The sequence below is a fragment of the Camelus ferus genome, chromosome 17 (genome assembly GCF_009834535.1).
Source record: "Camelus ferus isolate YT-003-E chromosome 17, BCGSAC_Cfer_1.0, whole genome shotgun sequence".
Taxonomy (NCBI): domain Eukaryota; kingdom Metazoa; phylum Chordata; class Mammalia; order Artiodactyla; family Camelidae; genus Camelus; species Camelus ferus.
Genome location: NC_045712.1, coordinates 26,493,699 through 26,517,107, shown reverse-complemented (window position 1 = coordinate 26,517,107; position 23,409 = coordinate 26,493,699). Strand labels below are relative to the sequence as shown.

The window sequence follows — 23,409 nt, the reverse complement described above, 5'->3', positions numbered from 1 at the left end:
CCACTTCCCTCACAATCTGAACTCTGTAAGAGCCCACGCACCCCGCTCCTGGGCTTTGCTCTGGGCATTGAGACACATCAGTCTTTCTTCTGCGGGGTCTCAGATTTCAGGTGTGGGCTTGTGTTTAGGGATGCAATGGTACCACAATTGGCACCATTAGAAGCAAGCCTCCTGCTCATCGGGGTGAAGGGCTCTGCCTGAGTGAGAGACACACACAGTGACACACAGGCCACATGTCTGTTTGCCTGGGGGTTTCAGACACTGTCCCTGTCCTGCCCACTCCCCACTCTGTAGCTGACCTTTGTTGGGGGGCAGACTGGAATCACGGGGGAGGCGGCAGTCCCGGGAGCAGCCTCAACCAACCATCGCTGGGACTTTTCCCTCATTGGTGGAAACGTCTCTTCTGTTCCTCACTCCTTGGGGGGCCCACTCCCAGATGTGTCCCCCCTCCCTGAGGTCCCCAGCTGGGTGGAGCCCCTGTCCCCACTTCAGTGACCTGTCTATTGACTTGTCCTCTTCTGATGTCGATTCTGCCCGGTCTCACTTCTCTATTTTTCTGCTGGTGCTTCAAAGGAATCGCCTCCCAGAGCACCTGCTTCCTCTTGAATGCTGGCCTGAGCTCTGCTCCTGGGCCAACCTGCACCAACACACAGAGCCCCGTGTGTCAGAGGGACAGCGGGCGGGACCGCGCAGAGCACGTGCTCTGTAATCTGTCAGGCTCGTCTGTTCTTGGGGAGCAGTTGGGGCTGATTTCAGGCAGGTTAGAGGAACCCATGCTTCTCACTCTACGTCACCCCAGGTTGAGTGAGGTTCTACAGAGGAAACTAAGGGAATTCCTTCTGTCTGCCGCTGGGTACTTCATTGCGACAGGCAGAACAGAGACCGGGGGAGGATCTGAACCACGTCACTGAGCCCCCCAGCCCCAGACAGGAGCCTGCAGGTGCTGTGGGGGCTGGGGGCCCTGTTGGGGATGGGTGCTGAGGCTCAGGCTTCCGAGGGCAGACCCTAGGAGTGGTCTGGGATTGGCAGTGTGGGGACCGCCTGAGAGGGCTGGAGCGCGGTAAGGGCTGAAACTGGGAGTGTGTGCGAAGGAATCGGTCTGTCATAACCCCCGTTATTAGGTTGCTGCGGAGGGAGGAGCGGAACTCCTCACTCTGCCTGGCCCGCTGGCCCCTGGGAGCTGTGGGAGGGCAGAGTGCTGGGGCAGAGGCGGGGCCCAGGTCTGAGCCCATTCTCAGAATGAGCTAAGTTCAAGGTTGTTGTGTGGGTTTGGCCGCTGCAGCTGTTCAGCCTCCAAGACATCCGTTTACACCTGTGCATGAAGAAGGTCCCTGTGCTCAGTGGGCAGGGTTGTGGGCTGTGATGCTTGCCCCGGAAGACAGCCCCCAAAATTTATCTTGTTCACTCTGTCTGTGCCTCCCTAGTGGTTCTAACTGGGGCCACAGTTGTGGACATTCGCCCTCACTGGCCCTGAAATAGGTAAATGAACGGTGACTGTCCCTGCTGAGCAAGGCATCCCCTGCTTGGAGGTCACGTCCACTGGGGAGAGATTTTCTATGGAGAGGAGGGGAGATGCCCTCCTCTCTCCAGCCCCATCTCACTGAGTTTGGTAACTGCTCTCAGAGCAGCTCTGGGACCCTTCCCATCGCCAAGGCAAAACCTGCTTCTGGGGTTGTCATAGTGACAACACTGTGAAGAGCACCTGGGCCCACGGAGTCCTACACCCATCGTGCCTCCTCCTCCTGCTCCTCCTCCCTCCTCACCCACTTCTTTTTAATTGTAAGCGTTGTTAAGGGACATATCCTCCTTATAAAATATTCAAGCAATCCTAGTACAAATACACTCCTTTTGACAACTTGCTTTCCTGCCTCACGCATCACAATCTCCACATTAGAAACAACCTCCATTCATCAATCGTGTGAGTGTCTGTTCTGATGTTTTTTCTAGACATGTATATACATATAGGCACATAAAGATACCGTGTCTTGCTTTATGGTGACTGATGTTTACATAAATGGAATCAGTTAGTACGTTTATTTTGCAATTGGCCTTTTCCCCTTAAAGATACATCTGGCAACTTTCTAGTTTTAAAACCTTCAATTGAAATATTACAACTACATAAGAAAAACACACCACTGATAAATGGACAGCTTGCTGAGTGCTTGCTATGTGAACGCCAAAGTGTAATCAGCACCCAGAAGTCTCCTCCCCCTTCTACCCTTAACCATGACCCCGACTTTGAACGCCACAGATCAGTGATGCCAGATTTTGAAATGTGTAGAAAATAGAACCATACCGTATATACGCTTTTCAGGTAATTTCTTCATGCAACATGTTTGTGAGAATCCTCCGTGTTATTGTGTGTAATTATCTTCGTTCATATTTTGTTGCTAAGTTGTAGTCCGCTGTATAAATATACCAGAATACGCTTATTCTTTTACTTGTGAAGGATATTTGGGTAGTTGCCAGCTCATTTTTTGAAACGGCTGCACTGTAGTCCATATGGTGGACATAGCATTCGCACCAATACGTGTCTCAAGGGTTTCTAGTTCCCCAACTCGGCCCAACAAAGATACAAGGAAGCACCATGGTTTCTTCCTCCCCATGCACGTGAGTGAGGCTCCCGACAAGTGGGACTTCAGGGGGACGCCGACAATGGCCTGTGCTGTGGCAGGCTCTCCATGTGAGCATGTCCTGGGGGTGGCTATGGAGTGGATGGCTGCTGTCCCTCTTTCCCCCAGGAGTCTGGAAGGCTCTGTAGAGACTGGGACTCTGATCCTCATGTCCAAGTTCGTATGGGAGGAGTTTCTCTATGGAGGAGAAGAGGGCCTCCCATGCATGTGTAAGAAATCTCCCATTTTACAAACCAGGAGAAAGAGGTGCAGTTGGTGAAGGTCTGGTTTAAGGTCACGTATGTGCTCCCCAGGTTGGGCAGAAGGCAGGACCAGAGGACAGGTCGCTCAGCCCTGACCCTGGCTCCTTCTCTTGTACCATTTTGAAGTCCAGGGCTTGGGGCTGGGATAAGGAAGTGTCTAAACACAGGTGAGACTGTGCTTTTTCCAGTTGGGGGTTTTAACTGCAGGATGGGATGTCTGCCTCAACCAGACTGGGATGGGAAATAGAGGGGGATGGGAAAGGAGGGAACCCACGTAGGGTGCCAGGCGGTGGAAACACACCCTTACCAGCTCCAGCAGGACCGTCTGCTCCCACCTCTTGGCTGGGGTGTCCTCTGTTGGGTTGGGGGGAACGTTAGGAGAGAACCCAAGGCCTAGCCTGACCATCTCGAGGCACAGCTACTGTGACCTTGGAGACCCTCCCAGTCCTGACCCGGCTCCTTAGACCCCCTTCCCTCTCACCCTGCTCCTCTCGCTGTCTAAGCAAGAACTCAGCCAGGGAATGCAGGAAATGGAGGCAGTGCCCAGATGCGCCTGTCTACAGCTCACCCTCCCGCTCCCCGTGTGGGCTTCTCAGTTGTGTCTGAGACAATGAGAGCTGGGCTCCCACTCATTGCTGCTGCGAGTTCCCACCAGGGCAGAGTTTTCCCAAAGAAGTCACAGCTGATAAGAGGCCAACCAATGATCAGACACATGTCTGCTGGACTCCAGAGTCTAAGGACCCATCGAGCCCTCGGGGGCCGCTTTCTGCCCTGTTGATAATAAGAGATGCTGTTTCTGGACCATCAATCCTGGTCTCTTTGGTCCCAACTTCTTTCCGTGGGTTGACTCCTCTATCAGACCTCATCCTTGATCAGCCACCTGTCCCCATGGAAGGATGGGGAAGGGGACCTCAGTCCTAAGGTTTAGGAAACACAAAGGTGCAGAGGCAGGAAAGCACAGGGAGGATTTCAGGGGGACCTGATACCTGGTCACCGTGGCTATTGCTAGTTATTTTCTCCTGTAATCACCTCCTTTTCCAACTCTGACTTGGGAAAATGATACAGCTTGACCAAGAGGCCACTGGGGCAACACCTGGACTGTGTTACCAGGTTGCACAGAAGCCCCTCTCTCCTTCCTTCTCCATGGCTGAGAGTGCAACCAGGGCCATCTGTCCAGACTATCGCCTTCTGACTTGCCCCAGCCAAACACCGAGAATCCCACAGGTCACCTGAGGCCAATTGGTACCCCAGTCATTCCATGGGAGACTGGATTAGAACTTGTGTCATGGTCTCTGGGCCACTGTAACACATTGGCTCATTCATTCTCCCAGCTGAGCTCCCTTGTCCTCCCACACTGGCCACCTCAGAGCCCTGGAGAAGGGGTCACTTGGGGACAAGTCAGAACAGACTTCCTGAGGCTGTGGGAGCCAAGATAGGAGTTGCTGTTTCTCTGGTTGAAGGTCAGACAAGGCTTCACATGGTGGAAGGTCACAGCAAGCAGAGGGATCAGGTGCAGAGTCGGGAGGAAGGGAAAGAGCTCGAGACAGGCCTGAGAGGTCGGGGTGCACGTGGCAGCCTGACCTGAGCATGCGGGGCAGCGAGTGAGGACCGTGGGAAGCATCAAGGTTCAGACCCTGATGCCGGGAGGAGGTGTGTGAGCTGCTGAAGGCAGGGGGTAAAATGGCCAAATCGGCAATTTGATGGAGCCCCCAGACACAATGTGGAAGGAGAATTGATTTCTAGAAGAGCCTGGAACCAGAGACGGTGGAGTCTGGAGGTTGTCACTACACTTCAGAGGAGAGGGGGTGGTGGCAGGACAGGGCAGGGGTGACGGGGGGACAGGGAGGGCCCTCAGAGGAAGAAGGAGCCAGTGGGGGCTCCCAGGCTGCCAGCTCAGGGCTCCCGTGGGGGCTCCCAGCCGACAGCCCCAGACAGCCCTGTGCGGACAGCCAGGGGTGTTCACAGGAGTCTTGACTCAGAGACACAGACCAGTGATGTGTGTCCCTGGTAACTGGTATCTGAGGAAGGGATGTGCCCAGGAATGTGTGAGGACTGCGAGGAGAAGCCATCTGGGTGCACCTGTGCAAGCCCTGTGTATTACGAAGAGGGTCCTGGGAGGAGACGGAGAAAAAAGAGGAAACAAGGTGGCAGGAGGGGACTCAGGAGAGCGACACCAGCAGAGAATGGGGCAGGAGGCGGTTGCGGGAGGACAGAGGGAAGCCCAGAGCCTGTGTAAATAAAGACAGCGCGTCAGCATGGGTTTTGGATCCAGCGACGGCTGGCCAGCTTATAGGGCCTTGAGTGTGAGAGAAAACACATTGGGGTCACGATGCGGGTGATCCGATCTCAGGCTTGGTTGTGGGGAATCTCGGGCTTGGTTTTGGGAGGCAGGACAGCAGGACAAGATAGTGGGGTCTGGGGACACGACATTTTTATTCATTTTTTTTATTGAAGTATTGTTGAGTTACAGCGTTGTGTTAGTTTCTGGCATACAGCATAGTGATTCAGTTATACATGTATGTATTTCTTTTCATATTCTTCTTCAGTACAGGTTTTTACAGGATAGTCAATATAGTTCTCTGTGCTATACAGTAGGACCTTGTGTGTCTATTTTACATATAGTAGCATCTGCTAATCCTGAACTCCCAGTTTATCCCTCCCCACCCCTTTCCCACTCCTGGTAGCCATAAGTTTGTTGTCTATGTCTGTGAGTGTGTTTCTGTTTTGTAAATAAGTTCATTTGTGTCGTTTAAAAAGTCCACATATGAGTGATATCATGTAGTTTTTGTCTTTCTCTTCCTGGCTTATTCACTTAGTATGATAATGTCTGGGTCCATCCATGTCGCTGCAAAAGGCATTATTTTATTCTTTCTTATGGCTGAGTAGTATTCCACTGTATATAAATACGACAGCCTCTTTATCCAGTCGATGGACATTTAGGCTGTTTCCATGTCGTGGCTATTGTAAACAGTGCTGCTATGAACATTGGGGTGCAGGTATCTTTTCGAATTAGAGTTTCCTCTGGATATATGCCCAGGGTTGCTGGATTATACAGTGAGTCTATCTTTAGTTTTTAAAGGTCTCCACTGTTTTCAATCACAGTTTCACAAAATTACACTCCCATCAACAATGTAGGAGGGTTCCCTTTTCCCTAGACCCTCTCCAGCATTTTAATAATGGCCATTCTGACCAGTATGAGTTGATACCTTGCTGTAGCTTTGATTTGCATTTATCTGATAATTAGCCATATTGAGAATCTTTGCACGTGACTATTGGCCATCTGTATGTCTTCATTGGGGAAATATCTGTTTAAGTCTTCAGGACAAGACATTTTTAGGTTGAGAAAGGCAGTGGAGAAGAATCCAGGAGAGGTGACAGATGGAGCGCAGCCCCTCACTGGCTGAGGGCTGAGTCTAGAGAGCAGGATGGAGGGTTCTTGACTGTCTGCCCAGGTGCTGGCTGACTGCATCAGGCTTTGGTTGGAGGTGGTGCTGTCATCCATTCATCGAACTTTAACTAGATGCCTACTGGGTGCCAGGCGGTGTGTAGAGATGGAGGTTGTGTGGTGAATACACTCCTTCAGCTTGATTCTCAGGAGGTCACAGTGAGGAGGCCGAGAGGGTTTAGGACACAGCCTGGTCCCTCCGTCTCCTGGAGGACTCAACCCTCTGGAGCAACCCTGCTCATGAAACTGCCCCATGGGGCCCAGGAGAGGCCGAGATGCTGTGAGGGAGATGGAGAAACCATTTCTTCACCTTCCACAGGAGGCAACCTCACCCACTGCCCAGCAATCCCCTGAGGCAAGAGCGGGGCCTGAGGCAAGTCCAGCTCACACCCTGGCCGGGGGCAGGGATGGGGCAGGTGGGGAAGGCTCCTGCTTGAGCAATTGCATCAGGCCCAGGCTGAGCATAAAGGAGGGTCCTGTGGGCTGGGAGGAGGCAGACTCGGGGACCATGGAGACCCAGAGGGCCAGCCTCTCCACGCGCCGCTGGTCACTGTGGCTACTGCTGCTGGGACTAGCGGTGCCTTGGGCCAGCGCCCAGGCCCTGAGCTTTAGGGAGGCGGTGCTTCGAGCTGTGGATCGCCTCAATGAGCAGTCCTCAGACCCCAATCTCTACCGCCTCCTGGAGCTGGACCTGCCGCCCAAGGCTGTGAGTCGGGGAGGGGCTGGGGAGGGAGGCGTCTCCCGCCAGGCTTGGCCACACTGTCCCTCCCTTTGCTCGCGCTGTACCTCCTGTCAGGAAGGCACCTCTCCCTCTAGGTGGGATCCCACCTCTCACAGACATCCTCCCAGAGCTGGGTCCCCTCCCCTTGTGAGAGCCTTCTGCCTGGCATCTCTGCTGTGGGAACAGAGCCCTGACAGCCCTCTCAGGCACCAGGGACTCCTGGGGGCTCCAGGGATACGCTGGGGTCACTGGCTCTGGGATGTGAATTCCCTGCTTCCAATCCCCTGTGCATGCCATTGTCTCCCCACCAGAGAAGGGGTGTGCTCAGCCTGGAGATTCCAGTGACAAGGTCTTTCCCTGCAGGTGCCCCTGACTTCCCTCAGCCCCTCAAAGGGGGATGTGCTTCTCATGAGATGGGGTCTGAGGTCCCCTCCTGCTCCCTGTGTGCCTGGGAGCCCAGGACCAGGCTGTGTCCTCCTCCCCTCTACACCCAGCCCGCAGCCCAGGGCGAGGCACATGGGATGGGCTTTCAAGAGGGCTGTTCTGCTGCGGGGCAGGGACACAGGTCACCCAAGGAAGCATGAGCCTGAGCCAGTCTCCCCACTTCGATCCTTGAGCAGGATGAGGACCCAGACGCCCCGAAGCCTGTGAGCTTCACGGTGAAGGAGACCGTGTGTCCCAAGAGGACACAGCTGCCACCGGAGCAGTGTGACTTCAAGGAGAAAGGGGTGAGGCTGGGAGCTGAGAACGCTGGCGGATGCCTCCCAAGGACCCGAACAAGAGGCTTCGGAGGGTGGTTAGCAGCCCCTGGGGTGAGGCTGTGTGTTTATGGCTCAGGGATTCCAGTCTGAACTGGAGGTTCCCCTTCCAGGTGGTGAAACAGTGTTTGGGGACAGTCACTCTGGACCAGGTCAAGGACCAAATAGACATCAGTTGTAATAAGGTGAGTGGCCCTTCTTGTTTTGAGCTGCTCTGGGGAGAGGTGTGGAACATCATTTGGACCAGTTTTGTTCTTGTTCATTCAGGGCTTCCTACCCTGGCTCCCCCCTTACCTGAGCCCAAGTCTCCAGCCTGGGCTCTGCAATCCCTTAGAGCAGTGGTTTGTTCTCTAAGTGGCATTATCACCTGGGAACTATTGGAAAGGCAGCTTCTTAGTCCACATTCAGACCTACTGAGACAAAGTTGGGGTGGGTCCCAGAAATTTGTATTTTAAGAAGCCTTCCTGGGGATTCTGACTGTGCTGAAGTTTGAGAGGCACTGACTACAGTAATGGGATTTCTGCTTCTGCTTCTGTCCAGCTGTGGTGGCCAGTGATCCGGGGAGGCCTTGGCATCTCTGTGTCCTGGTTTTCTCATCTGTCTATGGGAGTAGGGATTCAACCACATGCTCCAAAGTTATAGCCACAGAGTGAATGGGACCCAAGCCTCCAGGAGTGGCTCAGGAGTAGGATGTGTAGAAAGGGACCTGAATCATTTTGATTCTGGATCAGTACTGACAAGAAGCCTGTTTCTTCCTGGTTCACAGCTCCAGAGTGTAAGGGGATTTTTTCCACCACCATTCCCACCTGGACCCTTCCCATTTCCCCCTTTCCCACCAATCCCGCCAATACCACCATTTCCATTTCCGCGGCCGTTTGTTAGAAGACGACGGTGAAGGATTGGCTGATACCTTGCCCATCAGAGGACTCTGCTGAATTGTGAGCCCCCGGAAGTCCTAAGGGTCTTTTTTATTCTGGCTCAGTGTTTCAGATTCTGAAATAAATTGTTCTGAAAACAACTTCCTCCGGTATCTCCCACTTACTGTCACCAGGTCCTAAACGCTGGGAGGCCGAGGTTGTGTGTGGGTGTGTTTGCGTGTGTGTGTCTGTGAATGTGGTCACTTCCGTGAACGCAGAGATGGGTGTGGCAGCTGTTCCTTCCAGGATGGCGGGGGGAGGCAGCAGGGCCGGAAGGGACATGACAGGTCTACATTCCCAGGAACCCCATGCCCTTCACACTCCCCCGCCCTCCTCCTTCTCCATCCAGTAGGGTCTTAAGGAGACCTTGTCTGTGTGCAGGGCTGCTTAGGATGCTGTTCCTGCTGGTATGGAGGTGACAGTCCAGGAGGACCAGACCACTTGTTAATCAGTCAGGGAGACACAGCTCAGTTTCCTGCTGGCGGGCTCTAGGGTCAGCCTGCAGGTACAATGTCCAGATTGTTCGACTTCCCTCACAATCTGAACTCTGCAAGAGCCCACCCTTCCTGGCTTTTGCTCTGGGCATTGAGACAATTCAGTCTTTCTTCTGCGGGGTCTCAGATTTCAGGTGTGGGCTTGTGTTCAAGAATCAAATGGTACCACAATTGGCACCATTAGAAGCAAGCCACCTGCTCATCGGGGTGAAGGGCTCTGCCTGAGTGAGAGACACACACAGTGACACACAGGCCACATGTCTGTTTGCCTGGGGGTTTCAGACACTGTCCCTGTCCTGCCCACTCCGCACTCTGTAGGCTGACCTTTGCTGGGGGGCAGACTGGAATCACGGGGGAGGCGGCATTCCCGGGAGCAGCCTCAACCAACCATCGCTGGGACTTTTCCCTCATTGGTGGAAACGTCTCTTCTGTTCCTCACTCCTTGGGGGGCCCACTCCCAGATGTGTCCCCCCTCCCTGAGGTCCCCAGCTGGGTGGATCCCCTGTCCCCGCTTCAGTGACCTGTCTATTGACTTGTCCTCTTCTGATGTCGATTCTGCCCGGTCTCACTTCTCTATTTTTCTGCTGGTGCTTCGAAGGAATCGCCTCCCAGAGCACCTGCTTCCTCTTGAATGCTGGCCTGAGCTCTGCTCCTGGGCCGACCTGCACCAACACACAGAGCCCCGTGTCTGAGAAGGACAGGAGGCAGGACCGCGCAGAGTACTTTGCTCTGTAATCTGTCAGGCTTGTCTGTTCTTGGGGAGCAGGTGGGGCTAATTTCAGGCAGGTTAGATGAATTCATGCGTCTCACTCTATGTCACCCCAGGTTGAAGGAGGAAACCTCACAGAGGAAATCTAGGGACTGTGTCGTGTCTCTGCCACAGCATAGAAGCCTTTCAGAGCTACTTGTTAAAATTTCAGGATTTTCTGAGCTGGTCACTGAATTCTTAGTTGCTTGGAATTAGCCTTGTTGGAAGAATTTACTACATGGAAATCAGAAGATACTCCACGTCAGGCTCATCACAGCTGGTCCATCACTGTCCAGCCTGAGAGAGGGCTCACTCATCAGGATGATATGGGCTGTGCTGATCTCATCTGTTTCCATTTCCTCCCAAGGTTGCCTATCCTCCTTTCATGGCAACCCTTCTTATCCTCAGCCCTGCTTTGTGCTTTCATAATTTACTTGGGTGTTATTCAGAATTCCCTTGCCATGGACCAGGTCTTCTACGTGCATACATGGTGTGTTATAGTCTAAAGGAATGGACATTTACATTGTTTCCGTCTCAATCTGTGAGCAGGGAGCTGTAATTTTTCCTGGCTGGGATGTCTGGGGACCTTGTCAGATCCTTCTAAAGTGACTGACTGTGACAGTATATTTTGTTTGACTGTTAGACCTCTTACCCCTCAGCGAACAAGTATTAGGCCCTTTCATGAATGGCACTGAGCAAGAGCCATCACACTCTGGCTTGTCAATTCTCCTTGACAGTAAACTTCTGGATGGTGAGTTCTACTGGGGAGTGACGCCCACAGTGTGATGGATGTGTAATAGAGGGGACCTGAGCCCAGTACGGGGGAACGGAGGGTGTTTTGATGTGAAAATTGCTTAGGCCAAGCACAGCAACTGGCATGGTAGGAGTGGGGAATGACACTCTGCTCAGTGCTTTACATGGGCATGGGTGGGGTAGGGTCATGGTGGGAGTGGAGAGATAGACAGACCAAGGTCCTGAAGTCCAATAGGGAGCCAATGATGGAGTGATGATTTTAGTACTGAGAGAGGCTATCCTTGTCCATCTTAGCCATCACCTTGGCTTCAGTGTGTGTGTGTGTGTGTGTGTGTGTGTATTCAGGTGGAGTGAATTTTGAGGGACTTCAGCAAGGACCCTTACCCCCAGGGCAGTGGCCAAAGGGAAGATACAATGGAAGTAAGGTTGTCCCAGAGGCTGACAGAGTCGGGGTGACTGGGATGCAGTCAGTGCAGAGAGGATGAGGCAGGTTGATTCTCTGACAGGTGGACAATGGGGGGCTTCCTGAGAGTGGGGTCAGGGGCTGCTCAGCATCCTAGTGTAGGTATGAGATGAGCATGGGGGGAGGTGACAGTTCAGTTTTGACCCCATTGGTTCTGAAGTGCCCAGGGGGATGCTGGTCCCTGGGCGGGGTAGGTGCTGTGAGAGCCCTGCCCAGATCCTACTCACTGGGCGATGCCCAGTCCCCCAGCTGTTTGCAGTGTGGGACATGGATGCTGATGGCCCCCAGGTGCCCCCTTCACAACCTCCTTCCCAGCCTTTCCAGGAGATGCCTGCGGGGTTATGTCCCCTCTGTTCTCAGCCTGTGAATGCTGACTAACAGATGAAGAGGTAAAGAGTGGCATTGCCCTAGTCTTCCTGCTGGCTTTTGAGATGGAGCATATGCAGTTGCCAACTTAACTGATTTGGTTCTAGATGGGTAGCCTGCTCGTTGCTATTCCAAATGGGTCTGATCATTCTACAGGGATTCATAGTCATGGTCACACTCATCTGATGTTGCCTAAAACATTTAGGACAGTTTTGATCCAAACCTCTATCAGCACAATTAATTAAAGTCTGATGGGGTGGCTATGTTTGTAGTAAGAATCCTTAGTTGGATATATGTAAGTAGGGGTGTAGACCTGTAGGGCAATGGCTCTACCCTCGTGACCTTGCATATAGGCATATAGCCCTGCAAGCAAGGCTTGAACTGCAGCAAATCAGAGTCTTGTGATCTCGGAACCTGAAAGCTTGGGAGGCTTGTGAGAAGCAATTGCTCTAATGCCATCTCCCATTCATCTCGCATCTCTTAGGAGAATTTTGATGATGTATAGGGCTTTCTGCTCTGGCCTCCTCAGGGTACAGTTGTAAAGTATAAAACTGTTCAATTGAAGTGTAGAACTGGCTCCTCAGCAAAAGTGTGTCCCCTATTATTTGTGATGAATCATCTGGTCCCTTTTATTCTGGTGTCACATTGTATAAGGGCCTTGGGGATTGGCACCTTTCACTACTTTTCTTTTTTCTGTCTACATAACTAATAAACTGGCAGAATCAAACAATGATTCATTGTTATTTAATCTGTGAAATCTATCAGAACTCTCCTCTGGTCTTGTGCTTGACAGATATCCCAACAGATTAGATACAGAAGCAGATAGGGAATTCAGCTTCTCCCATTAAAGAGATTTGCAAATTTGTAAAACATTAAATAAATTTGCAAACATGTAAAACAATGCTTCTTTTGTCACTAGTTTTTTTAAAGGAAACACAAATATTTTCATTAAAATATATAATTTATGTTTATAAGTAATCAGTTTGTTATTTTTTAAGTGAATTAATATATCAATATCAAAAATTTCTTCATTGAAATATCTAGTACAATAAACAGAAATCAATTTAGTTCACGTTAAAAAAAAGCTCTTTGGGGTTGTCAATAATTTTAAGTGAAATTAAGCCTCTGTGTTACACTAGTTGCAAAAATTAACTTGAAATGAATTAAAGACTTAAATGTAAGCCCAAGAACCATAAAACTCCTAGAAGACTACATAGGGGAAAAAAGCTCCTTGACATGCATTTCAGCAATGATATTTTGGATATGACACCTAAATCACAGGCAACAAAATAAAAAAATAAACAAGTGGGACTACATCAAACTAAAATGCTTCTGCAGTGCAAAAGTAACAATCAACAAAATGAAAAGACAATCTATGGAATAGGAAAAATATTTGCCTAGTATAGAGCTGATAAAAGGTTAATATCCAAAATATATAAAAAATTCATACCACTCAATAACAAACACTCCCCCCCTCAATAATCCAATTTAAAAAAATGGACATAGGACCTCAATAGACATTCTTTCCTAAGAAGATGTATGAATGGCCAACAGGTACATGGAAAGGTGCTCAACATCTCTAAATATTAGAGAAGTGCAAATCAAAAGTACAGTCTGATATCACCCCATGTCTGTTAGCATGGCTATCCTCAAAAGGACAAGAGATACCAAAAGCTGGCAAGGATGTGGAGAAAAGGGAACCTTTGTGCACTGTTGGTGAAATTGTAAATTGGCACAGTCACTATGGAAAACAATATGGAGGATTCTCAAAAAATTAAAAATAGAACTACCATACCATGGATCCAGTAACCCCACTTCTGGGAATATATACAAAAGAAAAATAAAGATTATATAGAAGAGATATCTGCACCCACATATTCATAGCAGAGTTATTTACAGTAACCAAGACCTGGAAATAACCTATGTGTTCATCTATGGATGACTGGATAAAGAAGACTATATATATATATAATTATGCTGAGTGAAATAAGTCACAGAGAAAGACAAATACTGTATGATTTCATTTGTATGTGGAATATGAAAAACAAAAAACAAAAAACCTCGCCAAACTCATAGAAAATGAGATCAGATATGCGGTTCCCACAGTTGGGGCAGGGATTGGACGAAGGTGCTCAAAAGGTACAAACTTTCAGTTATAGGATAAATAATGAATGATGGCTACAGTTAACAGTGCTGTATGGTACATTTCAAAGTTGTTAAGAGAGTAGATCCTAAGTGTTCTCATCACAAGGAAAACACTTTTTTTTTCTTTTGGTATCTGTATGAGATGATAGATGTTAACTAAAGTTATTGTGTTAATCATTTCACAATATACGTAAGTCAAACAGTTATGCTGTACACCTAAAGCACTTAAACAGTGCTGTATGTCAATTATATCTCAATGACACTGGAAAAAAATAAACGTTTAAGAATGTACAAGGGTTATTACAACAAGAAGTTTGTGAACCGCTGCCCTAGAGAAACTCTACGGGTGCGCAAGAAGACAAGGTAATACCCAATTGAAATATTGGTCTATTTCTACAATAGATACCATACAGCGGTGAACACAAGTGGATGGATTACTGCATATCATCATAGAAACTGTGCAAAATGAGCTAGTACCTACGTTATAAGGCTATTTATGTAATATTTATTTATTTATTGGATGGAGGGACTGGGAATTGAGCCTAGGACACTTTGCATGATACGCATGCGCTCTACCACTGAGCTATACCCTCCCACTTATTTATGTAATGCTTAAAAGCATGGAACCAACACTATATTTTGCTTATGGGTACCCGTGGTAAAAACAAAAAACGTGCCCGAGGAGAAAGGAGCAGGTCAATGAGACCGTACTCAGACTCTCCTTCCGGCACTACTCGCATTCTGTCTCCAGACTACGCTTCCCGGCAGGCTGCGCGCTCGCCAGTGACGCACTTCCTGCAGAGACACAGACCTGACGTTGTCGCGGCTGCAGTTACCGCCGCTACCTCACCTACCCAGGCGCAAGGTGGGCCCCGCGGGAGCAGCTCCTGGGCTCGGCCGCGGACGGTGAGTGGGGCAGTGCCTGGGCGGGAAGAGGGTGAACGCCTCCCCTCCCCTGCGCTGCGACCTCCAGCGCCGGGCTGGCGTGGGAGGTATCCGAGCTTGAGGCCGGTCCCTCAGGTTGCGTGGGAATGAAGGGTGCGCGTTGTGGGGGCGCTGAGCACCCCTCCCGACTGCTCGCCTTCCCTGTGGATCTGGCGGGGTTTCCTCCCATGGTGTCCAGTACGCTGTCCATGTGGTTTACAGCCGCCTCCCCAAGTTTCCCCGCCCCGCCTCCCGCTGAGGGGTCCCATCTGCGCTGTCCACTCCAGCAGCCGATGGCCACAAGTGACATTTGAGCGCTTGGGTTGTTGCTAGTGCTACTGAGGAACTACATTCTTAAATTTACTTACTTTTAATTAATTTGTAACTAAATAATGAAGTCTAAAACATTTTCCCATCAGACACAAGTTTATTGTTTTGCCGAGACATTTCCCTTTAACCCTTGAAAATTTAACGTCTTTTTGAGATGTGCTGTAAGTGTCAAATACATACCTGATTTCGAAGAGATGGCTGGAAAAATATAAAAGAAGAATATAAACTATCGCTAACCTTTTCATATTGAGTATGGGTTGAAAGGATAATATTTTAGATATGCTGGATTAAATTTTAATACAATTAATTCCACTTTTTAAAAAACGATTTAAGTTGGCTACTAGGAAATTTTAAATTATGTATGTGTTTGGCACTGTGGCTCTCACTATATTGCTCTTGGATAGCACCGCCCTGCGAGAAGGGGGTCTGTATGCATCTGGCAGAGCCTTCCGCGCCTCTTGGAGAATGCTTCCTGGAGGAGCCTGCTATGTCTGGAAGGCATTCTTATTCTGTCTTCACTGAGGGGTCTGTAATTCTGTCGACTATATTGCATATTTCTGTTGGAATTTCTTGCAGAATGGCTTTTTCTCAACCTCTTTCCCCTAGCCACCTCGAGCCTCCCTGGGGTGGGTTGTGCTGGAAAGAGAAAGGTGAGGACATATGGTGATTTGAGGGGAGGAGATTGAAGGAGCAGGCATCTCTCACAGTGAGAAGTCTGCCGAGACTCATGTTTTCTTTTTTAACCAAGGTGAAGGAGATTCTAATGGTTTTAGAAGCCATGTTTGCAATTTTAATAGATACTGAACTGCCATGTAGATCATAGTTTGCTCCCACCAGTTATTAAAGAGGCATTGTTTCCTCACTGATTTGGGATGCCATCTTTGCCACATACTATGATTAAATTGTCCTTCCTTCCTTCCACACATCTATCCATCCATTCACTCATCCTTCCATTTTTCTTCCTCTGCAGTCTGAATTGTAGATATGACCAACCTGTGATCGACCTGTTATGAGGGAGCGGGGGAGCCCTAATTGCTTTTAATTACTTAGATTTTTGGAGGTCATTTGTTACCAGAGCATAATCCAGCTTATCAGTCAGATAGTGATCCTTTTCTCTATGTCACTCTGAAAAGGGTGGCTTCTTCTATGTGGATTCTAGATGTCTGATCACTCTGCTTTTTCATTCAGCCATTGGCTCCAAAGGCATTTATTGAGGCAGAGGTTGATGAAGCTGCTCTGAAGCCAGAGGCTTGGTGCTGCCACTTGGAAGTGATACAGTCCTGTGAGCCAATGACCTAATCTCCCAGTTCTCGGTTCCCTTTTTTTATGAGATGGAGGTAGTGGCAGTATTCACATCATGGCTTTGTCGTGAACTTTAATGAAACAGTGGACTTAGCATGGTGCCTGGTACATGGTACCTGCTTAATCAGTGTTAGCTACTGCTGCTAGTAGTTCTGGAAGGAGAAGAGCTTTGTAGGCTCAGTTATGCTGCAGTTACAAATGACCTCAAATCTCAATGGCTATCTAACAACAGCAACCTAACCGGAATCCTGTCTAACTCTTAGTGGGTTAGCTTTGGCTCTACTTCATGTCCTTTCAGTCCATGACCAAGGGTGAAAGAGCAGACCCTATGTGGGGCAAAGAGTGCTGTGACAGAGGGAGGAGAGCAAGAGAGATGAAACCACACAGTGGCTCTTAAAGTTGCTGTTTGGAAGACAGACATGTCATTTCCACTCACATTTCACTGCCTGAGGCGGGTCACATGTATTTGCCTGATGTCAGCAGATGGGAAAGTATAACTGTTTTGCAGAAAAGGGAAGCAAATATTTGGAAATAACACAGCCCGCTCCAAGGGCCTGCTTTACCCTCATTGCTAGAATTACAAAAATGCCTGAAGAATTGTACTAAGCACTGGCAGGGACAGGTAGCTAGAGGAGTCCTGGAGAAAACAGGAGATTGAGAAGTCAGGAAAAGACTCTAAGTCCTTCATGTAAGGACGTGGAGTTATGTCTGGGAACTTTCTTCTTTCTGTTCCAGCCTTTATAGATTGATGAGGACAAATTGGCATAATCTCAGCGTCAGAGTTTCCGTTTAACTTCCTGTCTCCTAAAAAATATCGAGAGGAGCTCAGTGTATGGATCCCCTTCTTGCTTTTCTGTTCCAGTACTCTATCTAGTGCTGCACTAATACTAAAGCAGTTTTATTTACTATGGCTTAAAAATGTGTTGTCATATTTTAGAAGACAAGTCTTCCTTTTTAGTCTTTATTTTCATAATTTTCTTGGCTGTTCTTATGTGTTTTCTTTAAAAGAATTTTGGTTTTTTTTTCTTTTTTTTAACAATTTTTATTGAGTCATAGTCATTTTACAGTATTGTGTCAAATTCCAGTGTAGAGCACAATTTTTCAATTATACATGAACATACATATATTCATTGTCAGGTTTTTTTCTATGAGCTATCACAAGATCTTGTCTATATTTCCCTGTGCTATACAGTATAATCTTGTTTATCTATTTTACATATGCCTGTCAGTATCTACAAATTTTGAAGTCCCAGTCTGTCCCTTCCCACCCCCGGCCCCCAAAATAATTTTAGAATTATCTTGATTAGCATTGCATTGAGTTTATTTAATTTGGAAGGAATTGATTGACGTGCAGTATAATTCACCCTGTCCAGAAGCATGGTATGACTCTTCATTTACCTGCATATCCTATTATGCTCTCCAGCTGCTTGAATAAACTCACAATCTAGAAGGGAGACAGATGGATAAACATATAAACATGTAGTGTGGTGTGACTGAGAAGAGATTGGACAGAAGAGGGAGTTACACCTCTGCCTGTGGCGTTGGAGTATGTGTTAGGGAGGTTTCCTGGAGCTGGAGAAACTTGAGTGGTCACAAGGGAGCAGTAGTCATCAGCAGACTGAGACTCTAGTCAAGGATCCTTGTCTGCAGTGCTTCAGCATCTGTAACCGGCATATTCCCTAACACTGCTTGCCTTTCTCTGGGGCAAATCGCTGGAGGTCTTTGACTCAGGCTTGTGGGGAGACAGATATGCACATTTCTGATAGGGTCGTGTGTCATACAGATACTAAAATGAAAGATAGACAGCTTTCCAGAAGTCAGTGTAGGGCCTGGGGCTCTTCCTAACTGATGGGACTCAGTTCAAAACTCAGTATTGTGGCAACTCCTGGGAACACAGGGAACTGACTACAGCTGGAACCTAGACCAGTGGAGTCAGAAGCTGGGCATTGCATGCCCTGCACGGAGTTTGAGAATAGAAGCCCAGGCACTGTGTCATTACAGCCATGGCGTTACCTACCCCTTCCGTGAAGGCTTGGAGAGACATGGAAGTAGTAGGGGTTGTTGAAGTCTCTGCCTTAAAAGAATAATATGCTAACCATGAGGCGTATCCAAAGTTGCTGAGCTGTTTGGTCATCCAAACCTTGGGCTACTGGACCTGATCTCCCCCCTCCCCTCCCCTTCTCTCCTCTTCCTTCAAGATGGCTGACAAAGGCCAAAGTGTGATGGGAAAAAGGGAGGGAGGTTGTGCCAAATGGTCCAGAGTGAGGTAACTGGCAGGGGTACGTAGCGCTCAGGGGGCATTGTAGCTGGGCGCTGCTGATAGAGGGGAGCCTCTGGCTGCTGTGTGGCTCCAGTCAGGGCCTTGCCCTCTCTGGCACTCACACCAAGGCAGGTGTGTATATTGTGGGGCTGAGAGTCTCCAGTTTGGGGGGGAATTTGGGTATCCTCCATTAAGATATCCCCATTTGTGTTTTCCAGGGGGAGGGCAGGGAGTGGTGCCTGTGGAATTGGAGTAGAAGGTGGCTCCCCCTGCCTGATTAGCCCCATCCTACTCCCTTATAGCAAAAGCAGCAGCCTCTAGGCTCCTTGGGTACAGCCTGCATGGTACATGCTCAGAGTCCCCCTTGATAGACTAACAGATGGGTCAGTGAGCTGTGACCAGCAGGCAGGACAACTAAGAGGCTGTGCAGAAAGATTTAACATAGTAGCACTGAGACTGCTATATTTAGAAAGGCCTGCTTACAAGGTTGGCCCTTTGCTGGCATCTGGGAACTTGGTACTCAAGTACTGTAGTTTAGGTGTAGTTCACTGTACCTTGACAGTGTGTTTCATGCTGAGCAACTTGCTTTCCTTCTGGGAGCCTGGAATTTTCATAGCTGCTAGGCAGAGTGTACTACGTGACCAAACCCCTTAAAAACCTTGGGCACCAGAGGCTTTAGTGTCCTTCCCTGAGTAGAAACATTGCACACATGTTATTGCATTTTCACTGCTGGAGAAACTCACCATGTCCACTTACCAGAGGGAGAGAGCATAAGGAAGCCAGTACATGGATTTCTCCAGACTCTGCCTGTGTCATTTTCCCTCGCTGATCCTGTTGCATATCTTTTTTGCTGTTATAAACCCTAACTGTGAGTACAGCTATATACTGAGTCCGGTCAGTCCTTCTAGTGAGTCACTGAATAGGGAGTAGTGGTCTTGGGGACCCCTGATACAGGTACCCAAGTAATATAGTTCTGGTATCTGTGCCAGAGAAATTTGGAAGCTGAAGCGTTGAGTGCCTAGCACCTGGCTGGGAGACTGTGCTTCAGCCAAGTTCTCAGCAGGGCCAGCCTTTACCACTGTTTTGTAGTTGGCAGACTTGAACCCCTGGACTTAAGAAATTAATGAAGTAAGACACCAGACCGTTCAGCAGAGGGGAGTATGCCCGTGGGAAGTAAGAATCCCTCATCACCAAAAGGGCCTATAGCAACCAGACCTCTATTGCCAAAGATGCTCCCTTCCCCATGTCTTAGAAACCACTGGCACCCTGGAGACCAGTGGCTGCAGATCAAGTTTGTGACTGCCTGAAAGGGAGGTCTCCAGGCTTCTCAGTTACAGTCAGGATCTGACGGGCAGTGAAGTATCAGTAGGGAAAACAGGATTGGCTCTGACACTCCAGTGATGCCAAACTCTTTTGTGGAACCAGCACTCCATCTGAAGTCTAGCTGTCAAACCTGAAGAAGTGCTGTGTCTTCCCCTGGGAGAGGCATAGGTCCTCCCCGATGTTCCACCTGAGTCTGGCAGACTGGAGTTTTGTGGATGTCTTTCCTATGAAGTCTTCAACTACCAAGTCCCTGAGGCCATAAGCAGCATTGAGGCTAGGCCTGGTGTGACAGTCCCCTGCTAGCCCCCACCATAACCCAGACCTAATGGAAGAGGTGGTACCCCAGGGGAGTAATTCCCTTTGCCCCTGACTAAACCAGGATATTCTGCAGGAGAGCTTAGAGACCCTGCAGGAGGATACAGAGGACAGAGTCTTAGGGGCCCTGTGGGATCAGGAAAGGTCTTCATCTGGGAAAAGGCAAGGGTTTCTCCTGATGGCTTATTGTGGTAGTGTTCTGGAAGGCTGCCTTCAAGCACCATGTCATGTCTGGCATGAGATATCTTCAGTGGTTTGGGGGTGGTTCCATTCTCCCTGTGAAAGTTGATGGTGACTTGATGAGTATGAATTTACTGGTTGATTTAGGGACCAGTGAAATTCAAGGATGTGGCTGTGATTTTCTCTGAGGCAGAGTGGAAGAGACTGAGCCTTGAGCCTGAGCCTATACAAAGAAGAAATGTTGGCGTTTCAGGAATCTAGTTATGTTGGGTGAGAACATGTTCTCTTCCTTTTTCCATTCATATATTCATTGACCATATAGCCATTCATATATTCATTGACCATTGAATAAAATAATAAAGCATTTTTTTGATCACAGAGCTTACATTCTAGTATAGGGACACTGATATATACAGTAAGCAGCATATATAAGTAAATTATGTATGTTAAAGGATAATAAGCTCTACAGAGTTAAGAAGTATGTATAACGTATACAAATACAAGTAGAGCAGAATAAGGGGGACCCAGAGTGCCAGGGTGTAGAGGAAGCTGGCTGAATGAGTGACCAGGGTTGGCATCTGTGAGGAGATACGTCTGAGCAAAGGCTTGAAGGAAGTGCGGAAGTTAGATATGCGGGTGTGGTGGGGAACTGTTCCAGGCAGGGGAGCAACCGGTGCTGAGACCCCGAGATAGGAGTGTGCCTAGCCTTTTTGAAGAAAAGCAAGGGGGCCAGCGTGATGGGCGCGCAGAGAGCAAGGAGAGCAAAGTAGTGAGTGAGGCCTTCTGTGTCCTAGAAGTTAAAAAAGCTTAAAGCGTAATTAAATTTGTTAGTTTTATGTTTCACAGATTATTTGGTATCATAAACCATATTTTCATTTATTTAAAACTGATTATTTGTCTAGGTTGGCAAATACAAAATTATTCTGAATTTTCCTGAGTTCTTAAAAGTCCTATTTTCAGAGTGGCACATAAATTTCTGTCAAAAATTTTTTTCAAAGTTTTTCTCTATTTGGCATAGCTATGAATTAAGTAGTTCTGATTTGTTCTGTTTTTATCTGCTTGGATCTATTTTGCACTGCTTTCATCAGTTTGAATTGGCCCCATTTCAATCCATTTGGCTTCTGGCCTAGTTTCTCCAATTATTTCAGTGTAGATTCACCCACTTAAATTTGCTTTCACCTGGCCAGTCTAATTTGGTCTTATTTTTATCGTGTTTCATCTGGTCTTCTTCTCTGTCTCTATGCTCATGCATTTTATTGATTCTGAGGACTATATTAAAATTGCCTTAAAATAACCTGATTCAAATTATATTAATCTTTACACTGAAACTTTGGATCTGTTGGATCCATTTCAGTCTTTAAACTGTTTTGCTACACTTCATTCATCCTTCCCTTTCTCTGTATATCTTTTTTTCCAAATCCCAAATAATGTGACATACCACTCCTAAATATATCACAGTGTAACTAATAAGTAAGGACTTTTTAAAAATATATAACCACAGTATCATTATCATATCTCACAAAATTATCAGTAGTGCTTCAATATCATCTAACACTTAGTTCGTGTTCAGATTTACCTGACCATCTCAAAAAAGTCTTTTTGCCAATTTGAATCAGGATCCAGACAAGATCCACACATTCCATTTTTTTAAACTGTCTGTTAGATCTGTATCAATTCTTCTTCCCTCACCTGGTTTTTTCCTCCAGGCCATGGATCTGCTGAAATGCTCTGAATCTAGAATATAAAACTATTTTAGATAATATCATAAGATAGTTTTTGCATAGTAGGTTGTAAATCAAGGAAAATAGTTCTGAATCTTTATCAAGAGGTGCTTTCACCAATATGGAAAACATCACATCACCAATGGCATTGCTGCTTGTAGTGTTTGAGTTACCACCCATACAGCATACCTTGTCTGTGACCAACAGAACATACACATGCCGTCAATCAGGCCCATCCATGTTTATCTACATTTGTAGCTGGCGTGTCCACAGTGATCTGCCTATAGCTGTAAGCATATGATTGCATCATTATGTCTCCTAATGTAGTCCTTCCAAGAAATTCATATTGAAATGCATAATGTTTTACTGTAAATTACTTTCCTTTATTTCTCTTTTGTATTTTTGGTTTTAGGACATAACATTATTATAAAAAAATTCTGTGTATAGGTATTTTATTAAATATGAATTTCATTTCAGGAAAGATGTTATAAAACATAGACTATAAAAAGGAGCCTTTGGTTCTGAGAGTGTTGAGAACATGTGTCTGTTTTCTGCCTAACTTTTTAGTTCTTTCTTAATTAACTCTGCTCCTATCACTCATTCTCTCAAAAATATTTATTAACTATTAAATGTTAAGTCCAGTTCTGGGTTCTTGGAATATACCAGTGGTATATCTGGGAAAAGGGTGTTCCAGACATAGGAACCAGCCAGTGCATGGCATCAGGAGGAGAGGTCAGTGTGACCCAGACTGGAGTGAACAAAGGATGGAGAGTAGACGGAGTCAGAGAGCCAGTAAGTCACGAGAGAATGTAGGACCTTGTGGGCCACTGTCGGGAGCTTGGCTTTTACTCTGAATATTATAGACTTAAAAAAAAAAAAGGTGAAGAGATGTTTATTAGAAATGTAGAATAAAGAAGGAAGAGATTAAAATTGGTTTTAGTTACCCGCTTCCACCCCATTCTTCTATTCCTGATCCCAGGGCAGAACTCTCCTGGCTCCAGGAAATACTTCCTTTTGGATGGATGAGGGTCCTGGCAGGATTGGGGTCAGCAGGTCCTCTGGAGCAGCATGGCTTAGCCACCTCTCATCCTGTCCTGAGAGAATCAGTGCAGTTGGGCTGGGTGTCTGGGATGTCGATGGCAGCTTTATAGCCTGAGACTGTGGTCAAAGCCCAGAGCATCCCTACCCCCAGATTTAGTCTATAGGCCAAATTTGGTTGACTTTTTCCCAAAGAAATTGATCTGTCAGAGGGCGTAATTCTCACTGGCTGCTTCTCTCCAAAGCAGCCAGAGTCTCACATTTGCTTAGAAGCTTTTTTTATTCTTATTTAAAGACAGATTTAGTAGAATATAAACATTTGAGTGCTAAT

General features: G+C 47.7%; 1 protein-coding gene and 1 long non-coding RNA gene across 2 annotated transcripts; both read left to right on the top strand.

Annotated features, from left to right (window-relative positions):
* Nucleotides 1–6,661: 6,661 nt before the first annotated feature.
* LOC116657160 (protegrin-2-like) lies at nt 6,662–8,770 on the top strand. Its single transcript, XM_032458606.1, has 4 exons — nt 6,662–7,026; nt 7,662–7,769; nt 7,913–7,984; nt 8,566–8,770. Exons 1-4 carry the CDS (start codon nt 6,829–6,831, stop codon nt 8,692–8,694), a joined length of 507 nt encoding a protein of 168 aa, XP_032314497.1. The 5' UTR covers nt 6,662–6,828; the 3' UTR covers nt 8,695–8,770.
* Nucleotides 8,771–9,748: 978 nt separating this feature from the next.
* Nucleotides 9,749–18,718, top strand: LOC116657168. The gene is made up of 3 exons (XR_004312185.1): nt 9,749–9,758; nt 10,142–10,144; nt 17,900–18,718. It is a non-coding gene; the product is annotated as an uncharacterized LOC116657168 (long non-coding RNA).
* Nucleotides 18,719–23,409: the final 4,691 nt, after the last annotated feature.

What these genes read in the sequence shown, in the direction of transcription:
- LOC116657160 (XM_032458606.1), top strand. Translation starts at nt 6,829, where the DNA reads ATGGAGACCCAGAGGGCCAGCCTCTCCACGCGCCGCTGGTCACTGTGG. An exon ending in TGGACCTGCCGCCCAAGGCT is followed by an intron (nt 7,027 to 7,661) that starts GTGAGTCGGGGA and finishes ATCCTTGAGCAG; the next exon opens with GATGAGGACCCAGACGCCCC. An exon ending in TAGACATCAGTTGTAATAAG is followed by an intron (nt 7,985 to 8,565) that starts GTGAGTGGCCCT and finishes CCTGGTTCACAG; the next exon opens with CTCCAGAGTGTAAGGGGATT.